Source organism: Ipomoea nil, unplaced genomic scaffold (assembly GCF_001879475.1).
Source record: "Ipomoea nil cultivar Tokyo-kokei standard unplaced genomic scaffold, Asagao_1.1 scaffold2647, whole genome shotgun sequence".
NCBI lineage: Eukaryota > Viridiplantae > Streptophyta > Magnoliopsida > Solanales > Convolvulaceae > Ipomoea > Ipomoea nil.
In genome coordinates, this window is record NW_017619075.1 from 39,052 (window position 1) to 57,074 (window position 18,023).

Consider the following 18,023-nt stretch of genomic DNA (forward strand, 5'->3'; position numbering starts at 1 on the left):
ACAATTTGGGGTAGAATAATTTATTTCACTAAAAATTGATTAATGATTGAGAAAGCTCAGGAATAATGACAACTAAAGACTAAAGACTAGCAAGTAACAATGCAACTATATATTAAATTTAACATGAATTCTGGGTGCTTAAAAAATTACGTAACTAATACTCGACTTTGCAATTTATTGTAAACTGAGCACATCGATATTGAATATTGACCTGCCTAGCGTAAAATTTAAATACAGATAGTGAAATTTAAATACACCAGTGATGGAATTTGACTCTTTGGACTACAACAGATAAGGAAAGTATAGAACAAATACTAACTTATAATAGTGTTAATTAATTGTATAAAAAAAGTCAAGAATGTAATGTTATAAAAATTAAAGGATAATAAGACTAAATATCACAATAATTAAAAATTAAAAGTAGAATTCGCGTGGGTTTTGCAACGTACAATTATATATTGGCAAAAACTTGTTTGAGACCATCTCATCGTGAGTCGGGTCGGGTAAATGTAATATTAATTAGGAATAAAAATTTTGTTACTTGTAAGGGTAAATGTAATATTATTTTTAAAGGAAAATGTAATACTTTTACAATTTGATTTAAAAGTATTACATTTTAGTATTTTATACGATTGAGACATGCAATGCATTTTCCAGTCCATGTTTTTCGTAGTTGTCAAGGAAGCTTCCCGCCCATCTTAGTAATAGCTATAGCATATGAAGTTTGTATATATATCTATTATCCAGCAAACAAATAAACATAAGCAAAGCATTACATTTAGTCATATATATATTAAGCTTGAAAAACTTTCCTCATAATGGGGACGACTTTCGTCCATCAAACTAGTTATTTCTTCATCATCCTCTTCGCCTTTGTGCTTATGGAGCTGTGCAATTGTAGCGGAAGCAACAACTTGGGGGTTTGCAAGGAGAGGGAGATGCAAGCACTATTGTGCTTCAAGAAGGAGTTTGAAGATCCAATGAATCGACTCTCCTCTTGGGTTGATGGAGTTGATTGTTGCACCAAATGGGAGGGAGTTATGTGCGACAATGTAACCGGTCATGTTGTTTAACTCCGGCTAACAAATCCCAACTTTCAGTTTGAGTTTGTTCATCTTCCGAAAGGTACACTCAGTCCTTGTTTGCTAGAATTGAAACAACTACATCACCTTGATCTTAGCGGCCTTTATAAATATTTCAGTGGATCTCGAATTCCTAATTTCATAGGATCTTTTGCAAACTTGCAATATCTTGATTTATCCAATTTGGGATTTCAAGGGATCATTCCCCCTCAACTTGGAAACCTTACGAGTTTGCACACTTTAATTTTGCAACTGAACTTTGATGATACAAGTCATGCTAGTCTCATAAAAACTAAGAGTCTTGACTGGTTGTCCAATCTTTCAAATTTACAGTTATTGGATTTGAGTTATGTTAATCTCAGCATGGCACATAATTGGTTAGAGGCCATTAATATGCTTCCTTCCTTGCGTGAGCTTCATTTATCTTATTGTGATCTTCCTAAACTATCCCAGTCACTTCGCCTTCTAAACAATTCTTTACTTGAAGTCCTTGATCTTTCCCATAGTGAATTCAACACTGTTATTCCTAAATGGATGTTTAATCTCAATAACCTTGTTTCTCTTGACCTAACATCTTCTGGTTTTCTAAGTCCACTCCCTGATGGTCCTTGGAACTTGACATCCATTATCACTCTTAACATCAGTGATAATGAAATGAATGGTTCATTACCTAGTCAATTGTTTGGTCTTAGTGGTTTGGTATCTATGAACCTAAGAGGTAATCAATTTCAAGGTTCCTTGCCCAATGGTCCTTGGAACTTGACATCCCTGGGTATTCTTGACATCTCCAGCAATAAATTGAATGGTTCATTACCCCATCAATTGTTTGGTCTTAGTCACTTGGCATCTCTGGACATAAGTTTCAATCAATTGCAAGACCCTTTACCCAGTGGTTTCTCAAACTTGACATTCCTTAAAAATTTGGATGTTTCTGGTAACCGCATGAATTCTCACATACCAAATCAGATTTACGATTTGACCAATCTAGAGTCACTACGTCTTAGTGACAACCAATTGCAAGGAACCATTTCAAATTCTATTTCCAATTTGACATCTTTGTCTGCCCTTTATCTCTCTGGAAATATGCTTACTGGAGAGATACCAAAGCAAATTGGGAATCTAAACAAGCTGCAAGAGCTTTATCTCTTTGGAAATAGGCTTACTGGAGAGATACCAAAGCAAATTGGAAATCTCAACAAGCTGCAAGAGCTTAATCTTGCAACAAACAGGTTATGCGGACCTCTTCCTGAGAATTTGGGGTATTCATTTCCAATGATTGAAAGGTTGTACATTTCAGATAACAAGTTGGAAGGCATAGTGACAGAAAATCACTTTGTTAATCTCACAAAGTTAACCATTTTAGATGCATCTGGAAATAGATTAACCATGCGTGTCAATCCAAACTGGACACCTCCCTTCCAACTTGATCAGCTTTATCTAAGTGGCTGGAATTTGGGTCCACAATTTCCTCTCTGGTTGCAATCTCAACATCAAATTTCTTTTGTGGACATTTCTAATGCTGGAATAGAGGGTGAGCTTCCACCTTGGTTATGGAACTTTTCTTCTCAAATTTTATTTGTTAATGTTTCACACAACCAATTGCGAGGCCAAATTCAGAACATACTATCTCATTCAACTAGAGAGATTGGTATGCCTTTCTCAGTATTCTTGAGCTCTAACCAATTTATTGGTCCCTTACCTCGTATTTCTATCCACATAATTGAGTTAGACTTGTCAGACAATTCATTCTCAGGAAATATTTCTAACTTCTTATGCCATGCACAAAAGGTGCAATATGACCTCAGAATACTTCATTTGGGAGGAAATGATTTATTTGGAGAAATTCCAGATTGTTGGATGCATTGGCCATACTTAGAAGTTTTAAATATGAAGGAAAACAAATTGATTGGAAGCATTCCAAATTCCATTAGGCTTTTGAGTAAATTGGAATCTTTGGACATGCACAAAAACATGCTTTCTGGCCCGATACCACTACTGCAAAATTGCTCCTCCCTATTGAAAGTTGATTTGGCTGAAAATGGATTCACAGGGAAGATTCCAAGATGGTTGGGGACTTCTCTTTCACATTTGATAATCTTAAGGCTCCGATCAAATAAGTTTAATGGTGAATTGTCTCCAGAGTTTTGTCATCTTACATCTCTTCGCATTTTAGACATTTCCAATAACAACTTTTCTGGCGTGATACCTAAGTGCCTTAAAAATCTCACTGCAATGATCAATGAAGGGGAGCTCCCATTACTTATGGGGTATTCATTTTTTGGAAAAATCTTCGGTGAAAGTGCTCTAGTGACTACTAAAGGACATGAGTATGAGTATTTCACTATCATTCTAAAGTTGTTTGTTAGCATGGATTTTTCTAATAACAACTTTAATGGGGATATTCCAATTGAATTGACGAATCTTGTGAGATTGAAATCTTTGAATTTATCAAGAAACAATTTGACAGGAAATATACCCGTGGAGATGGGAAATATGAAGTTATTAGAATCCATTGATCTTTCAAGAAATCAACTTTCAGGAAAAATTCCATCAAGCTTCTCAAGTTTGTCATCGTTGGGTGTTTTAGACCTGTCCTATAACAACCTATCTGGGAAGATACCTTCAGGTACTCAACTGCAAGGCTTTAATGCTTCGTGTTACATTGGCAACAACCTCTGTGGCCCTCCGCTCTCAAAAAGCTGTAGCAGTATTGATGATGGTAAAATTCCCAAAAATGAAAGCGAAAGAGATGATGGTTGTGAAGTGGATTGGTTTTATGTTAGCATGGTTATAGGATTTGCAGTGGGCTCTGGATCCATCTATGGCTCTTTGTTTCTTGTAAAATCTTGGAGGATTGCTTATTTTAAATTTTTAGATAAGAAGTTGAAGTCTTTTTTAGTATGGGCACATGCTTTGAGTGCTTAATGCTTCTAGCTATACAGAGTTGGATGAAAGTTTAGAAGTGAATAACAATGTTGTATTCTCCTGTAATATGGCAGTAATAAATTAAGTTCATTCTTCTTCTTCAATTCCTAATACTCTGTTCTCTGAACTTAGCTTCATGCTCTCTATTATTCTGACAACCTGGGATAGAAGAGTTATGAATTCTAAGCAAGGGAATGGACTTAAATACATCATTGCTAATAAAAGCATGTCTATTGCCTACTTGTGTTTTGGAAGCCCCGAAAAAATCTCAATCATTTATATTGTGTGACAATAATATTCGAACTTTTAAGTTTTGACAATTCAATATAAACAATTTTGTCTTGTGAAGTTGTGATAGTTATATATATATCTAACTATGTATTACAATTATATGGAAACCTTTAGAATTTGAAAATTTAACACCACATAAATCTTTGTATCTTGTGACAATTGTATCCAATTATAACATTCGACTCAAGAAATAATTAGATCATAAAATCATTTTAAAACATCATTTATCAAAATTTATACTGCATATACCATCCCAGTTTCTGCTTCGAGATAAATGGACAAAAGAATAGACAGTACGAAAGGAAGAAATCAGGGCTGCAAGGAATACCATGCAGCATAGAAGCTAAGCTTCCATGAGGAGACAGCTCAAGAACAAGGTAGCATCCACCTTCAACTCCATAGCCGATCAACTTGGTAGTATTTGGATGGTTGAGATGAGCCATTATGCCATTATGCCAGGCTGAAGTTGTTCCACTGAGGCCGGCTTGAAATAACTAAAATCACCCTCCAGAATGGGGCTCTGCACCACAAGCTGCCTCCAGATTTTCAAACAACTGAGATGATCCAAGCTTCCGAAATGCCTCTTCTTGAATTTATCCCTCAACAGCTGAAGAAACCCATCCCATTTTGAATTCCTCTTTTCATAACTCTCCGATTCAAATTCCAATATGCTGCTCTTTCTAGTGTCTGTTTCTGATACTAAACCATTCAAGAACTGTATCGCGACCATCTTCAGTCCAGTCCAGTCTAGGAACAGGAAAACTGGGCAAACTCACCAGGCCAAGAACAAAGAAGCAGCTTTCACATAACAGATGATGAAAAACTAATCAAGGATCACTTGTACTGACCAAAAAAACATTAGAAAAAAGAACCCGAAACCAAAAATGGATTCAAAGAAAGAACCTTTAGAACTTACAAGAATCACATTCAAGAATACAAATCAGAATAGGTGACCACAAAAACTAATACAGAATGGTAATGATTGGGGTGACTGATGCCTTAAAGGGATTATCAAACTCCACCAAGATTTCAATCAATGTTTCAATTCCTCACAGTAAACTTCCATAATACGATGCTGTCTCAATCTGTAGCACATTTGTAAGTGATTTATAAGATAAGACATCAAATATGAAAGCAAGTTTAAAATATGAAATCCTGCAGCTCAAACAACTGGTTTTGTTTCAAAGTCTGGAAATAGAGATAAAGACAGAACTTTCAACTGCTCTTCAGAGTGGTATGGGAGGGGGGAAACGGGCATGGAGATTGGCGTTGTGCAAGAAGGACAGTCCTTCATTCCTAAAATAGGCATGTTACATGAATAATTATACAGAACTAATTTGGAAACTATCATAATCATATCCCTGTGAATTAAGAAGCTAAGCATACCTCAAATCATGACATCTCTTAGTATTCTTGACATGTCTGGAAATAATTTGAATGGTTCATTACCCCATCAATTGTTTGGTCTTAGTCACTTGGTATCTGTGTACATTAATGACAATCAACTGCAAGGCCCTTGACAATCAACTGCAAGGCCCTTTACCTAATAGATTTTCAAACTTGGCTTTCCTTAAAAATTTGGATGCTTCTGGTAACCACATGAATTGCCCCATACAAAATTGGATTTACGATTGGACCAATCTAGAGTCACTTAGTCTTGGTGACAACCAATTGCAGGGAACCATTTCAAACTCTATTTCCCATTTGACTTCTTTGTCTACCCTTTATCTCTCTGGAAATATGCTTACGGGAGAGATACCAAAGCAAATTGGGAACTCAGCAAGCTACAAGAGCTATATCTCAATGGAAATATGCTTACTGGAGAGATACCAAAGCAAATTTTTCGCACAACCAATTGCGAGGTCAAATTTGATGAAGATAATGAATGCAAGAATGAAGATAATGGGAAGAGAATGAAAAAATCTGCAGGCAAACAAGTGGGAAGAGAATGAATGCAAGAATGATGTTCATCCTAACCCTAAACTAACCCGAATGAAGATATATAATGAATGCAACAATCATATATGTTCATCCTAACCCTAAACTAGCCTAAACTCAGACAATTCAATTGCAATTGAAAGCAAACTCTTACAAAAATGGGGATCATAACAATTTTACCCCATTTTTGTAAGAGTTTGCTTGCGAGGCAACAGCTTCTCCCAAGAAGCCAAAAATCGAAGCCTGCCAAGTGTTGGTCATAAATATTCTTACAGCAGGAAAAACTACTTCCATAAACAGCTGAGAATAAGGAGATGTCATATCACTATCACAGAAATCAAAACAGTTGTCTTAATAACTGGAACGGAATTGCTCAATTTAATAAATACAGACTAAATTAAACCTAATTATAGTACTACATATCAATTTGGCAAATTATACTTTGGATCATAGATAAATGTTTATTATTAATAATATTAATTGTTTAATTTTGGTGTATGGTAAGTTCATTATTGAATATACGAAAAAATGAACATTTAATATAGGGAAAATGGCACTTGTTCCCCCTATGTTATATACTTATAGCACTTTTTCCTCCTCAATTATTTAAGTGGCTCTTTTTCCCCCTGAAATGTTAAATGGACATATTTACCCTTAAAATAAATATTTTATTTATTTTTATTCTCCAATAAATTATTACTATAATTTGGTTCAAACCAGATACTATAGTAACCAAACCAAAATATTCCAATTACAATTTATAATCAAAACACGATATTTAGAGTTTATTAAAATAGCGAACTGGAATGGCCGGTTCATGTTTCGAACTGAAAAAATAAAATACATTTATTGTTGAATTTAAACTATTTTAAAATAAAAAATAAAATTTTAAAATAAAGACGGTTCAAAATCGCGAATGGGATCCGGAACCGCCGGTTCATGATCCAGTTTTTTTTTTTTTTCTTAAATTTAATAAATTGAAATCCAAATATTGGGTTCTAGATCTGAATCATAACTGAAAACTTTTAATTCGATTGCTATAGTGTCTGGTTCAGTTCGAACCAAACCGTGGTAATCGCTACATATGCGCAATAATTTGTTGGAGAAGTAAAATAAATAAAATGTTTATTTTAAGGGTAGAAATGTCAATTTAATATATTAGGGGGGAAAACCACCACTTTTAAAATAATTGAGGGGGCTAATGTGCTTACATAAATAATTGAGGGGGAAAAAGTATTATAAGTATATAACATAGGGGGAAAAAGTGCCATTTTCCCTTTAATATATTAAAAATAAATTTTTAGTATTGCAAGGTAGATCATAGTCAATAGTATAATAATGATTATATACTTGATGTACTTCCAAAATCTTACTCCCACTTGTGTTCAAATTTAATTGAAGGAAGAAAAAAAATGAATGGATAAACATCATGTTCCCTTACAAAATTGAGCAATCAAAGCATGCTAAATTATAGAAAGTATAAAATGGGAGTACTGGTAGAATTACTCAATTTTTTTTAGACACCCACGTCTAGACTTGCTCAAGGTATGGACCAACCATTCAAACTGAGTTTTTCTTTTTTTTTTTTTTTTTTTTTTTCAATTTCAATTTTGATGGTTAAAATTATCTAAATTTAACTTTATTTCTAAGAATTTTTTCAATTTTAAATTTTTTTAAAGATCAAATGTAGATTTTTTTATTAGTTTCTAATAGGAACTTATTTTGTAGTAATAGTATGGTGAGTAGAGTTAGTTCAATTTTTTAATTTCTAATTTTATAAATGACAGTTCAGTTTTAGTGTTTTTTTTTTTTTTTTTTTTCAGAATATTCTCTTTTGGTCATAGTATTATTTTGGTATAATCATTTTTTGTCCGTTAAATACAAAGACATTTAGATCTTTTTATACAAAGTGAGTTTGACCTACTATCAATGTTTGTGAGAAATGAGTTAAATGACAATTGTTGGATATTCGAATATAATAAAGATAACAATTTCTTTTATGGATAAATTGACACTTTTCAGTACAACCGCACGGGATGTCCTCCCTGCACCTGATCCCTTTCATATATATAGGGTGAGGATCAAGTGAGGATAAGGCCCTAGGTGAGGATTGTGCCTGATTTTGATCCGTGGGATGAGACAATCTAATGGCTCAGAATGCGCAAAACTAGTAATTAAAAATCGACTAAAATTGGTAATAACCGTAGAAGTAATAAATGTAGGGGGTAAAAGAGTAAATGAGAATTGAAGGGGAATTGACGTGAATGGAAGGTGCAAATAGCCTGTTTGACTACCATTAGGGTTAAAACACCGATTCTCTAGAGTTGTTGGCATTGCACATTCCATTCAACCAAAATTCCGTATCGATTTTTGGTTTGTTATTTTGTGTTTTTTGAATCTTTGTCGTTGCTGTATGATCCGATAGACAAATGTTGGAGTTTATAATTTGTTTGGTTTTAGACAATGGAATATGCTACAACTATAATATAAAGTAATTCCAGATTGCACATTAAAAACATGTTGGTTTTATTTCTTTTGTTTTTGTTGATGTTGATGTTAGTGCAACTAGTAAGAAAAAATGTGAGTTATGATGAGGAAGACACCTGTGAATGCAACGGTATGAGCATGGATTGTGGAAATATGCGGATCAACGTGCTACGGGTACTGTGCAACCGTATAGTTTTGCATTAAGTAGGTGTGCAACCGTGTGGTTTTCCAGTGTGCAAGTATGAGGAATCCACCAATTACGGGGTGTGCAACCACATCGTTATTCATTGTGGAACTACAATTAAAAAACAAAAACGTGCAGAACTGTTAAAGTGCATGAATAATTGAAACAAATCCAATGTTTTTAAATGAAAAGAAGAAGTTAAATAATAGAAACTACAAGTAAAAATAATGTTCTTTCACATTAAACTTGTGTTTTTTTGGGAAATGCATTAAGTTACATGATAGTTATGTTACGGATTTCACGTGTTAGGTGTGCACCCCAGTGTTTTTCCAGTGTGCAAGTATGCGAAATACACCAGCTATGGCTGTGCAACCGAGTCGTAATTCATTGTGCAAGTACATAATTTAAAAAAATGAGATACTATAACCATCAATTTAAAACGTTCTTCTATTAAAAATTCAAGTGCATAAGTGTAAAAGTGCATGAATAATTGAAACTAATCAAATGTTTGTAAAGAAAAATATGAATTTAAATCTGTAGGCGCATTAGGCTTGAGCATTTTCCTTGCGCAGCGGGCATGTACGATTGTTATGGCCATACTCCTCATAGGTCTGACATTGTCATTGTTTGGACTTCTCCACAAAGACAAATAAAAAATGGCTAACGAAAATGCTTTAACGACAATCATTCCAACCTACGCAAAAACACATGGCAAATATACCACCTAATGCTTTGACTTGACTCAAAAAAGACTACCACAGAAATATAATAACAGGCAAAATACAGCAAATTATAAGTAAAATGCGAAAAAAAAAAAAAAACAAATTATACCCACCGAATGGGTGTAACGGTAGAAATTTTCAATGAAAAAATAGAGTATAAATTATAACAAAATTTTAAAAGTACATCCGCAAAATGGGTTTAGCACTGGAAATTTTCAAAGCAACAAAAACATTATTGAATACTACTATTTTTAACACATTATTTCAAAGACAAAAACCAACAACAAACAAACAAACAACAAAACTTCGTTGCACAAACGTAATAGTTGAGGGTGCACACTACTACGAAAAAACACCAAAACCCCTACCCAAAATCTCCACAAAACGAACTCAAGAACAAAATCAGAAGGCAATACCCCACGTCAAAACACAAAGAAACGCAACTGACGAAAATGAAAAAGATGAAAACATATAAGGCTCTGTTTGGCAACGCTAAGCTAGGAGCTTATAGCTTATTTTAAGCTACTAATAAGCTATAAGCTCTGTTTGGTAATGTTCCCAAAACAAGCTCCTAGCTTAAAATAAGAGCTTATTTTGGAACGCTACTTTAGGTAGCGTTTCAAAATAAGCTCCTAGCTTCCTAACTTTTTTTCCATCTTTACCCTTATTAGTTTATAAAGTAATGACATGTTTTAACCTTATGAATTAAAACCTTTTCTCTTCCCCTATCCCAACTTTCACGTCAATCCCTTCCTTAGTCTTGTTTCCTGCTAAACAATTATGTTGAAACTTTAGCTTATTATTATTATTATTATTACTAGTAGTTTCACCCGTGCGATGCACGGCCATATATATAAATAATAGAATATATAGTATTATATAAAAAAACAAATAGGGTAGAGACAGTTACTATTTCACTTTTAAAACACACAGCATTGTGCTAAGTGTGTGTATATAAAGATTTAACAAATGTGCAGGTGTTCTCAATTCTAAGCCTCACCTTAATCTTCAAGCAACTGTGTTGTTCCTCTTCAACAGCAATATGCATAGATGGCATGGTATCTTCGCACAGATTTTGGTTCTTCGTTTCTAATTTGCGGGTGGTTCAAACCGGGGAGATGGTGAACTTGGGGGTGAATATTGATATGAAGGAGCTTTATATAGAGGCTGAAATTTGTTCTCCAATTTTGAATATTGTCTTGGAACTATGAATCTTGCTGGAAACGTTTGAAGACCCAAGACTACATTAAAGAGATTGTTTTTTCGAAGCATTTTATGTATGTGTATATATATATATATATATATATATATATATATATATATATATATATAAATAAATGTAGATTATAGGTTAGTTTCTCAATGTAATTAGAAGTCTTTCATTATTAAAAGTGTAATTACATTGGTAATTGACAATCTTAGCCGGCAGTATCACATTTAAAAGCGTAAGGCAATGTGAACACAATTAATTAGACTGATTGTGTTATCTATCATTAAAACGACGCCGAATTCTTTAGGCGGGAAGATGTTTTAGGTAGAAACTTAGTGCTTTATTATAATGATAGATTATTATTATTATTATTATTATTATTATTATTATTATTGTTGTTGTTGTTGTTGTTGTTGTTGTTGTTGTTGCTATTGTTGTTGTTGTTATTATTATTATTATTATTATTATTATTTTAAAATTAGCAATATGGCTTCAATCTCAAATTGAACAAGAGCCGTCAACGAAAATTTAAGTCACACCTCTAATATCTCATCTTCATGCTAATAGTTTTATTTTAAAAAGTGTTTACTTTTTTTGGAAGGCGAAATGTTAAATTTTAATATGTAAACAAATTAATTTAAATTTTATAAAGATGTCCTTTTTAGTCTTTTTACATTTATCAGCTTATCAAAAAGCTAATTTTACCAAACACTTTCAATCATAACAGCTAGCTTAACAGCTCTTCAATTTTCAGCTCTGAGCTTATAGCTTTTTAACTTTCAGCTCCTTTTCAGCTATCAGCTCCTAGCTTATAGCTTTTTAGCTAGGTTTGCCAAACAGAGCCTAAAACTTGAATACAAAATCGCAAATGGTCTGGCATCACAACATATCCTTAATTACCATTATTAAACAACCTAAAAACATGCGAATTACGCCAAATAAAGGAAATAGAAAAAGGAATAAAAAACAAAGACAAAAACACCCCCAACATATATTGACAGGAAGATCAATTAAAAAAGGGAAAAATTATAACAAAAAAAATCAGCCACACATCAAGCAAAGATCAATGGTTAAGATTAATCCACAATCCTCATGTAGGAATGCATCCTCATTTGATCCTTTACCTATATATATATATCCGAAATATATATATATGATCCAAAGGTTATATATACATATATATCTACGAGAAAGATATAACAATATATATCAACCAAAGAGGAACTTATAATCCTCAGATTATAACTCCAAGTCAACAAGAAAGAACGGATTTTTGCTTAGAGCATAATCCAAAAACAAGAAAGAAAGAGAAGGAAGAAAGAAATGTACGAGTTAGGCGAGTGCCTTTCTTTCCTTAAAACCTTATTTTTCACCTCCCAAAAGTGCTAGGAGCGTTGTGGCCTATCCCAGGATAAAACGTACAACGGTTCGACGTTTGAGCACCCAAATGAGCGAACCCGGCGAACTAGAGCACGGGCAAAACACAGTAGCAAGAAAGGAGTATGAGCAGAGTTTTTGAGAAGAAAATGTGCTTATCTTTGTGTGTTGTGTACTCTCGTGTTCTTTCCCTCGTTGTAAACCTGCTGCTCCTACACTAGCTTATATAGGAGGTTGTGTACTTAACAACATTTAAATTGTCATTTAATCTGACATTAAAATCAGATGAAAAACTGTTGTAACAGCTGACCATGCATAACCTAGCCCACAAGGCCAGCCAATTTCCGAACGACATTCGTGCCCGCAGGTGCCGACGCACACGGGCTCGGGCTTGAATCAAGCCTTTTCGAACTCATCTCTAGTTGGAATTTGATTTGCACCCCCCCCCCTCCCGGCGCACGCGCGCGCGAGAGAGCCTCTATGCTATACAATTCTACATGCTTCAAAAGAGCTCTTGTATATAAGGGGGCAAATCCTCTTTCCAAACCAATGTGGGATAAAGCCCATTTTTCCAACTCAATGGGTCTACTTTGAGAATCAATATCTCATTCACCCATTATTCGTTTTGAGCGTACAATATATCAATCTCTTCGTCTCACTACGAAGAACCCGAATCCACTTTGACGCGACCCAAATCGGAAGTGGACCCCACTGATAATTGTACCACAAAATAGCCACTTAATATGTCATTTTAATGCTATTTTTCCAACAATATATATATATATATATATATATATATATATATATAATTAGGTTCTGGTGCGGTTAGGGTGCCCAGGTGCGGTTGTGCGGTTTAATCTGGACCATTCATCTCGCTTAAATCAACATTCAGGATTGTCAAAATTTTTTTAAAAAAAATGCGGTGGCAATTTTGTCATTTTTGCATCTAGGTCAAAATTAAGGTGAGCAGATCTGTGATTAATGTGCGTGAGTTTTGTATATAAGATGCATGAGGTTTGTGTGTAAGGTGCGTGAGTTTTGTGCTTAATGTGCGTGGGGTTGTGCTTAACGTGAGTAGCTGTTAAAACTTAAAGTGTGGACTTTTGTGCTTAAATGCGTGAGATTTGTTCTTAATGTGAGTGGAGTTTGTGCTTAATGTGCGTATGGTTTGTGCTTAATGTGTGTGAGGTTAGTGATTAATGTCAGTAGTTGTTGAAGCTTAAGGTCTGTGAGTTAATACTTAAAGTGCGTGGGGTTTGTGCTTAATGTGCGTGAGGTTGTGCTTAATGTGTGTGGGTTTTGTATTTAATGTGCGTGAGTTTGTGCTTAAGATCTAACACTTAAGGTGCGTGTTTCTATCACTTAGGTGCGTCATTTTTAGCTTATGCTTCTTTCTCCAGACACGCTCGCCTTTTTTTTTATTATTATTATAAATTTTCATTGATTTGAGTTGTTGATCTAAATTTGATCAACGACTCAGATCTAACCGCACAACCGCACGGGAAGCTATACCCGCACCTGAGGGAGGGAATATGCGAACGAATCAGCACGAGACACGTGTCTAGATCTAATAGATTAAAAAAACGTGGTGGCATTTTCGTAAATAATTGAACATCGAAGTGCAAGTAAAATCACTTACAAGTGCACCTACTTTCACCTATAAGTGCATGTAATTTTGCCTTATTAACATTCACTTCCCGCAACCATTCATTCACCTAGGTGCACCTACTTATAACTATAGGTGCAACTATTTATAACTATAGGTGCACCTACTTTCACCTATAAGTGCATGTAATTTTGTCTTGTTAACATTCACTTCCCACACTCATTCATTCACCTAGGTGCACCTACTTATAACTATAGGTGCAACTACTTATAACTATAGGTGCACCTACTTTCACCTATAAGTGCATGTAATTTTGTCTTGTTAACATTCACTTCCCGCAACCATTCATTCACCTGGGTGCACCTACTTATAACTATAGGTGCACTTCGTAGTGATGCTCAATGTAAATTTTACTTGCACCTATAATACATTTTACTTGCACTTCGATGTTCAATTATTTACCAAAATGCCACCGTATTTTTTTAATCCATTAGATCTGGACACGTGTCGCGCACTGATTGGTTCGCATATTCCTTCCTGGGCACTTCATTCACACCTAAATGCAATTATATATATATATATATATATATATATATATATATATATATATATATATATATATATATATATTTCGAGAACGGGGTGGGGCGGGAAGAGTATTCCTCGTCCCTGACGGGGAGTTCAAAATTATCCCCACTCCCCTTTTTTTGTCCCCATCCCCTATATATTTCGGGGACGAAATAAGACGGGGAGAGTAATCACAACGCATTTTAATTGACTCGTCTCATTTTTATTCAAAGGCTTCAGGAATGCTCATCATTTTTTATATCACCAATACAAAACAAAAATATCACTGTAATTTGTAGGATAAGTACATAATAAATTATATTCGTGTTAAATAAATTATAATTATATTTTGTTAGGAATATAGCAGAATAATGCGGAAGCGAAGAATCGAAAATTGAGAATATAGAAGTTAAATAATAGGGAAAATATATAAATGACAAAATAAATTAATAAATTGAGAAAATATAAATAAATAAATATATATATATATATATATATATATATATATATTAATCTCTTGAAAAGAGAATATAAATGAAATATATATATATGCTACGTAAGAAATAGAATAGGATAGAGATGAATTCAATAGATTGATGTGTTTATTACAAGAAAAGCAGTAAGCTATTTATACACTACAATAAGAGAAATATGTGGCATGCACTTGGAGGAGAGTAATTTTAGGTGAAGAAATGCTTGGATGGTGGGTCACTTGCAGCACGGTAAAGATGAAGGCAAAACGTGGTCTGTTGGAAGCTGATAAATTTGAGCCACAAAAATATTATTTTCTAACAATCTCCACCTTGGATCAAATTCATTGTAGAATTAACAACTGGAACAGTCGACTAAACTCAAACACTCCTTGAACTTAGTAACAGAAAGAACCTTAGAATAGCAGGATGGATCACCATCAACTTCCTGTGTGACTGGAAGAGCATAAGCAACCATGTTGGTTTCATCATCACTAGCATACCTAGCAGGTTTTTTAATTGTCCTCCTAGGACGATCCATAGCAATGGAATACTCTCGTTGTGGCTCGACGAGAGGTGCGGTGCTAGTAGATGCATCAGACATCGATGGGGATACCGCTACTGAACCTGTCACAGTACTGCCATGCAAGATGTACAAGCTTCCAGAACGAGAAGCTTTCATGAGAACAAGAGAGCCTTTTATGACTTTCAGAACTCCACCTTCAGCTATGTACTTGCACCCCAAAGATTCCAAGGTGCCCAAGGATATCAGATTGCGTTTCAAATCAGGAACATACCGAACATTGGCAAGAGTCCTGACAACTTTATCATGAGTTTTAATCTGAACACTTCCAATTCCACTAACCTTGCATTGGGTATCATTACCCAACAAGACAACTCCACCATCAACCGGTTCCAGAGAGATGAACCAATCTTTGTGGGGACACATGTGGAATGTACAACCAGAGTCCAAAATCCACTCGGTTTCACTCCGTTTCTCACCGAAGCTAACAGATAACAACACATCACCATCTGAATCACTTTCAACAACACTAGCTTCAGCGGACTTCTTTTCTCTCTCTTGCTTGTTTTTCAGCTTGAAGCATTCAGTCACATCATGACCATGCTTCTTGCAGTATTTACAGGATTTGTTGGACTTGGATCTAGATTTTTTATTGCTACTCTCTGTTTCAAGTGAATGACCCCTTACAGTCAAGCCTCCTTTGTCCTCAGACTTAATTTCAAAGTCAAACTTTTCTTTGGACAATAGGTTTGACTTAACATTGTCGAAAGTAAGGGTGTCACTACTATTAGCATACAGCATAATTTCTTTGAAATGCTTGTATGATTTAGGAAGAGAGACAAGCAATAAAAAAGCGCGATCCTCATCTTCAATTATGACATCAATATTTTCCAAATCCAATAAAATAGAATTGAATTCATCCAAGTGAGATTTAATAAAAGTACCTTCCGTCATACGAATTGTGTACAGACGCTCCTTCAAATGCAGCGTGTTCGCCAGAGTTTTGACCATGTAAAGCATATCCAACTTGGACCATAAATCTGACGCAGTCGTGTCACTTACTACCTCACGTAGAACCTCTTTAGACAGGCACAAAAGGATGGTTGAACGTGCCTTGTCATCCAAATCTTCCCAATCTTCATCTGTCATTGTAGCCGGTTTCTTCTTCTTCCCAGCTAGCGCTTTCTTCAAACCGTTCTGGGTTAGAACGGCTTCCATCTGAACCTTCCAGATAGAAAAACTAATTTTCCCGTCGAACTTCTCGATATCGAACTTGGTAACAGTCGACATCTTTGAAAATAACTCTCAATTAAACCGCTCTGATACCACTTGTTAGGAATATAGCGGAATAATGCGGAAGCGAAGAATCGAAAATTGAGAATTATAGAAGTTAAATAATAGGGATAATATATAAATGACAAAATAAATTAATAAACTGGGAAAATATAAATATATATATATATATATATATATATATATATTAATCTCTTGAAAAGAGAATATAAATGAAATATATATATATATATATATATATATATATATATATATATATATATGCTACGTAAGAGATAGAATAGGATAGAGATGAATTCAATAGATTGATGTGTTTATTACAAGAAAAGCAATAAGCTATTTATACACTACAATAAGAGAAATATGTGGCATGCACTTGGAGGAGAGTAATTTTAGGTGAAGAAATGCTTGAATGGTGGGACACTTGCAGCACGGTAATGATGAAGGCAAAACGTGGTCTGTTGAAAGCTGATAAATTTGAGCCACAAAAATATTATTTTCTAACATATTTCAAATTAGCAAATTTACAATAATAAATATAAGCATATATATCATTCAATCAATCTAAACCTCTATTTGTAAATTTTAACAAAAAATAATTAATATACTTACCTGCTCTAATGATAACAAGTGCCATGAGAGAAATAATAACCATTAACAGCTGTTTACGTGTCCACAGATACAAAAAGTTGATCGAGATTTGAAAAATGAGAGGGAGATAGTGGTTGAGTTGCAGAAAGAGAAGGAAAAACTCCAAGCTGAGGCACTTAACCAGAAAAAGCAGCTTGAAAATATGGAAGCCATTATAAATGAATTGGACCGGATCGATGAAGAGAGTAAAGAAGGTGCGTTGACTCTTAGTTCGCTTGTAAACTCGTTTCTCTAAACTTGCAACAACATTATGCTGAGGATTATTTAGCCCACAACGCATTTTAGTTGACTCGTCTTATTTTTATTCAAAGTCTTCAGGAAAGCTCCCATTATCATTTGTTATATCACCAATACAAAACAAAAATGTCGCTGTAGTTTATAAGACGAGTATTGTAGTATCTGTTCATATACTTTCTCAACCTACTAAAACACAAAGAACCAATAATGGTTCCACTGAGGCTTGAACTCACAACCTTTCAGTGGCGGAGCCAGGATTTATGTTGAGTGTGGGCGAAAAAACAGAAGTAAAATGAATTAAAAAATATTCAAATACAATGTTCAATCAAATACAAAATATCAAATACGAATAAAATTGTTAAACAACTATATTCTAACTAACATTAACTCATTATTCCAAATAAATAACTATGCCAATTAACATTAACGAATTTCTAGAACATAATCATTAAAGTAGTGA

The 18,023-nt window shown here is 34.3% G+C and overlaps 1 protein-coding gene across 1 annotated transcript; it reads left to right on the forward strand.

Annotated features, from left to right (window-relative positions):
- The first annotated feature begins 818 nt into the window (after positions 1–818).
- LOC109154361 (probable leucine-rich repeat receptor-like protein kinase At2g33170) lies at positions 819–4,007 on the forward strand. The gene is made up of 2 exons (XM_019302172.1): positions 819–1,052; positions 1,416–4,007. The coding sequence occupies exons 1-2, from the start codon at positions 819–821 to the stop codon at positions 4,005–4,007; spliced, it is 2,826 nt and encodes a 941-aa protein (XP_019157717.1).
- Positions 4,008–18,023: the final 14,016 nt, after the last annotated feature.

Excerpts from the sequence above, each read along its gene's own strand:
- LOC109154361 (XM_019302172.1), top strand. The coding sequence starts at position 819 with ATGGGGACGACTTTCGTCCATCAAACTAGTTATTTCTTCATCATCCTC. Across the intron at positions 1,053-1,415 it reads AGGGAGTTATGTGCGACAAT|TTATTGGATTTGAGTTATGT; the intron begins GTAACCGGTCAT and ends TCAAATTTACAG.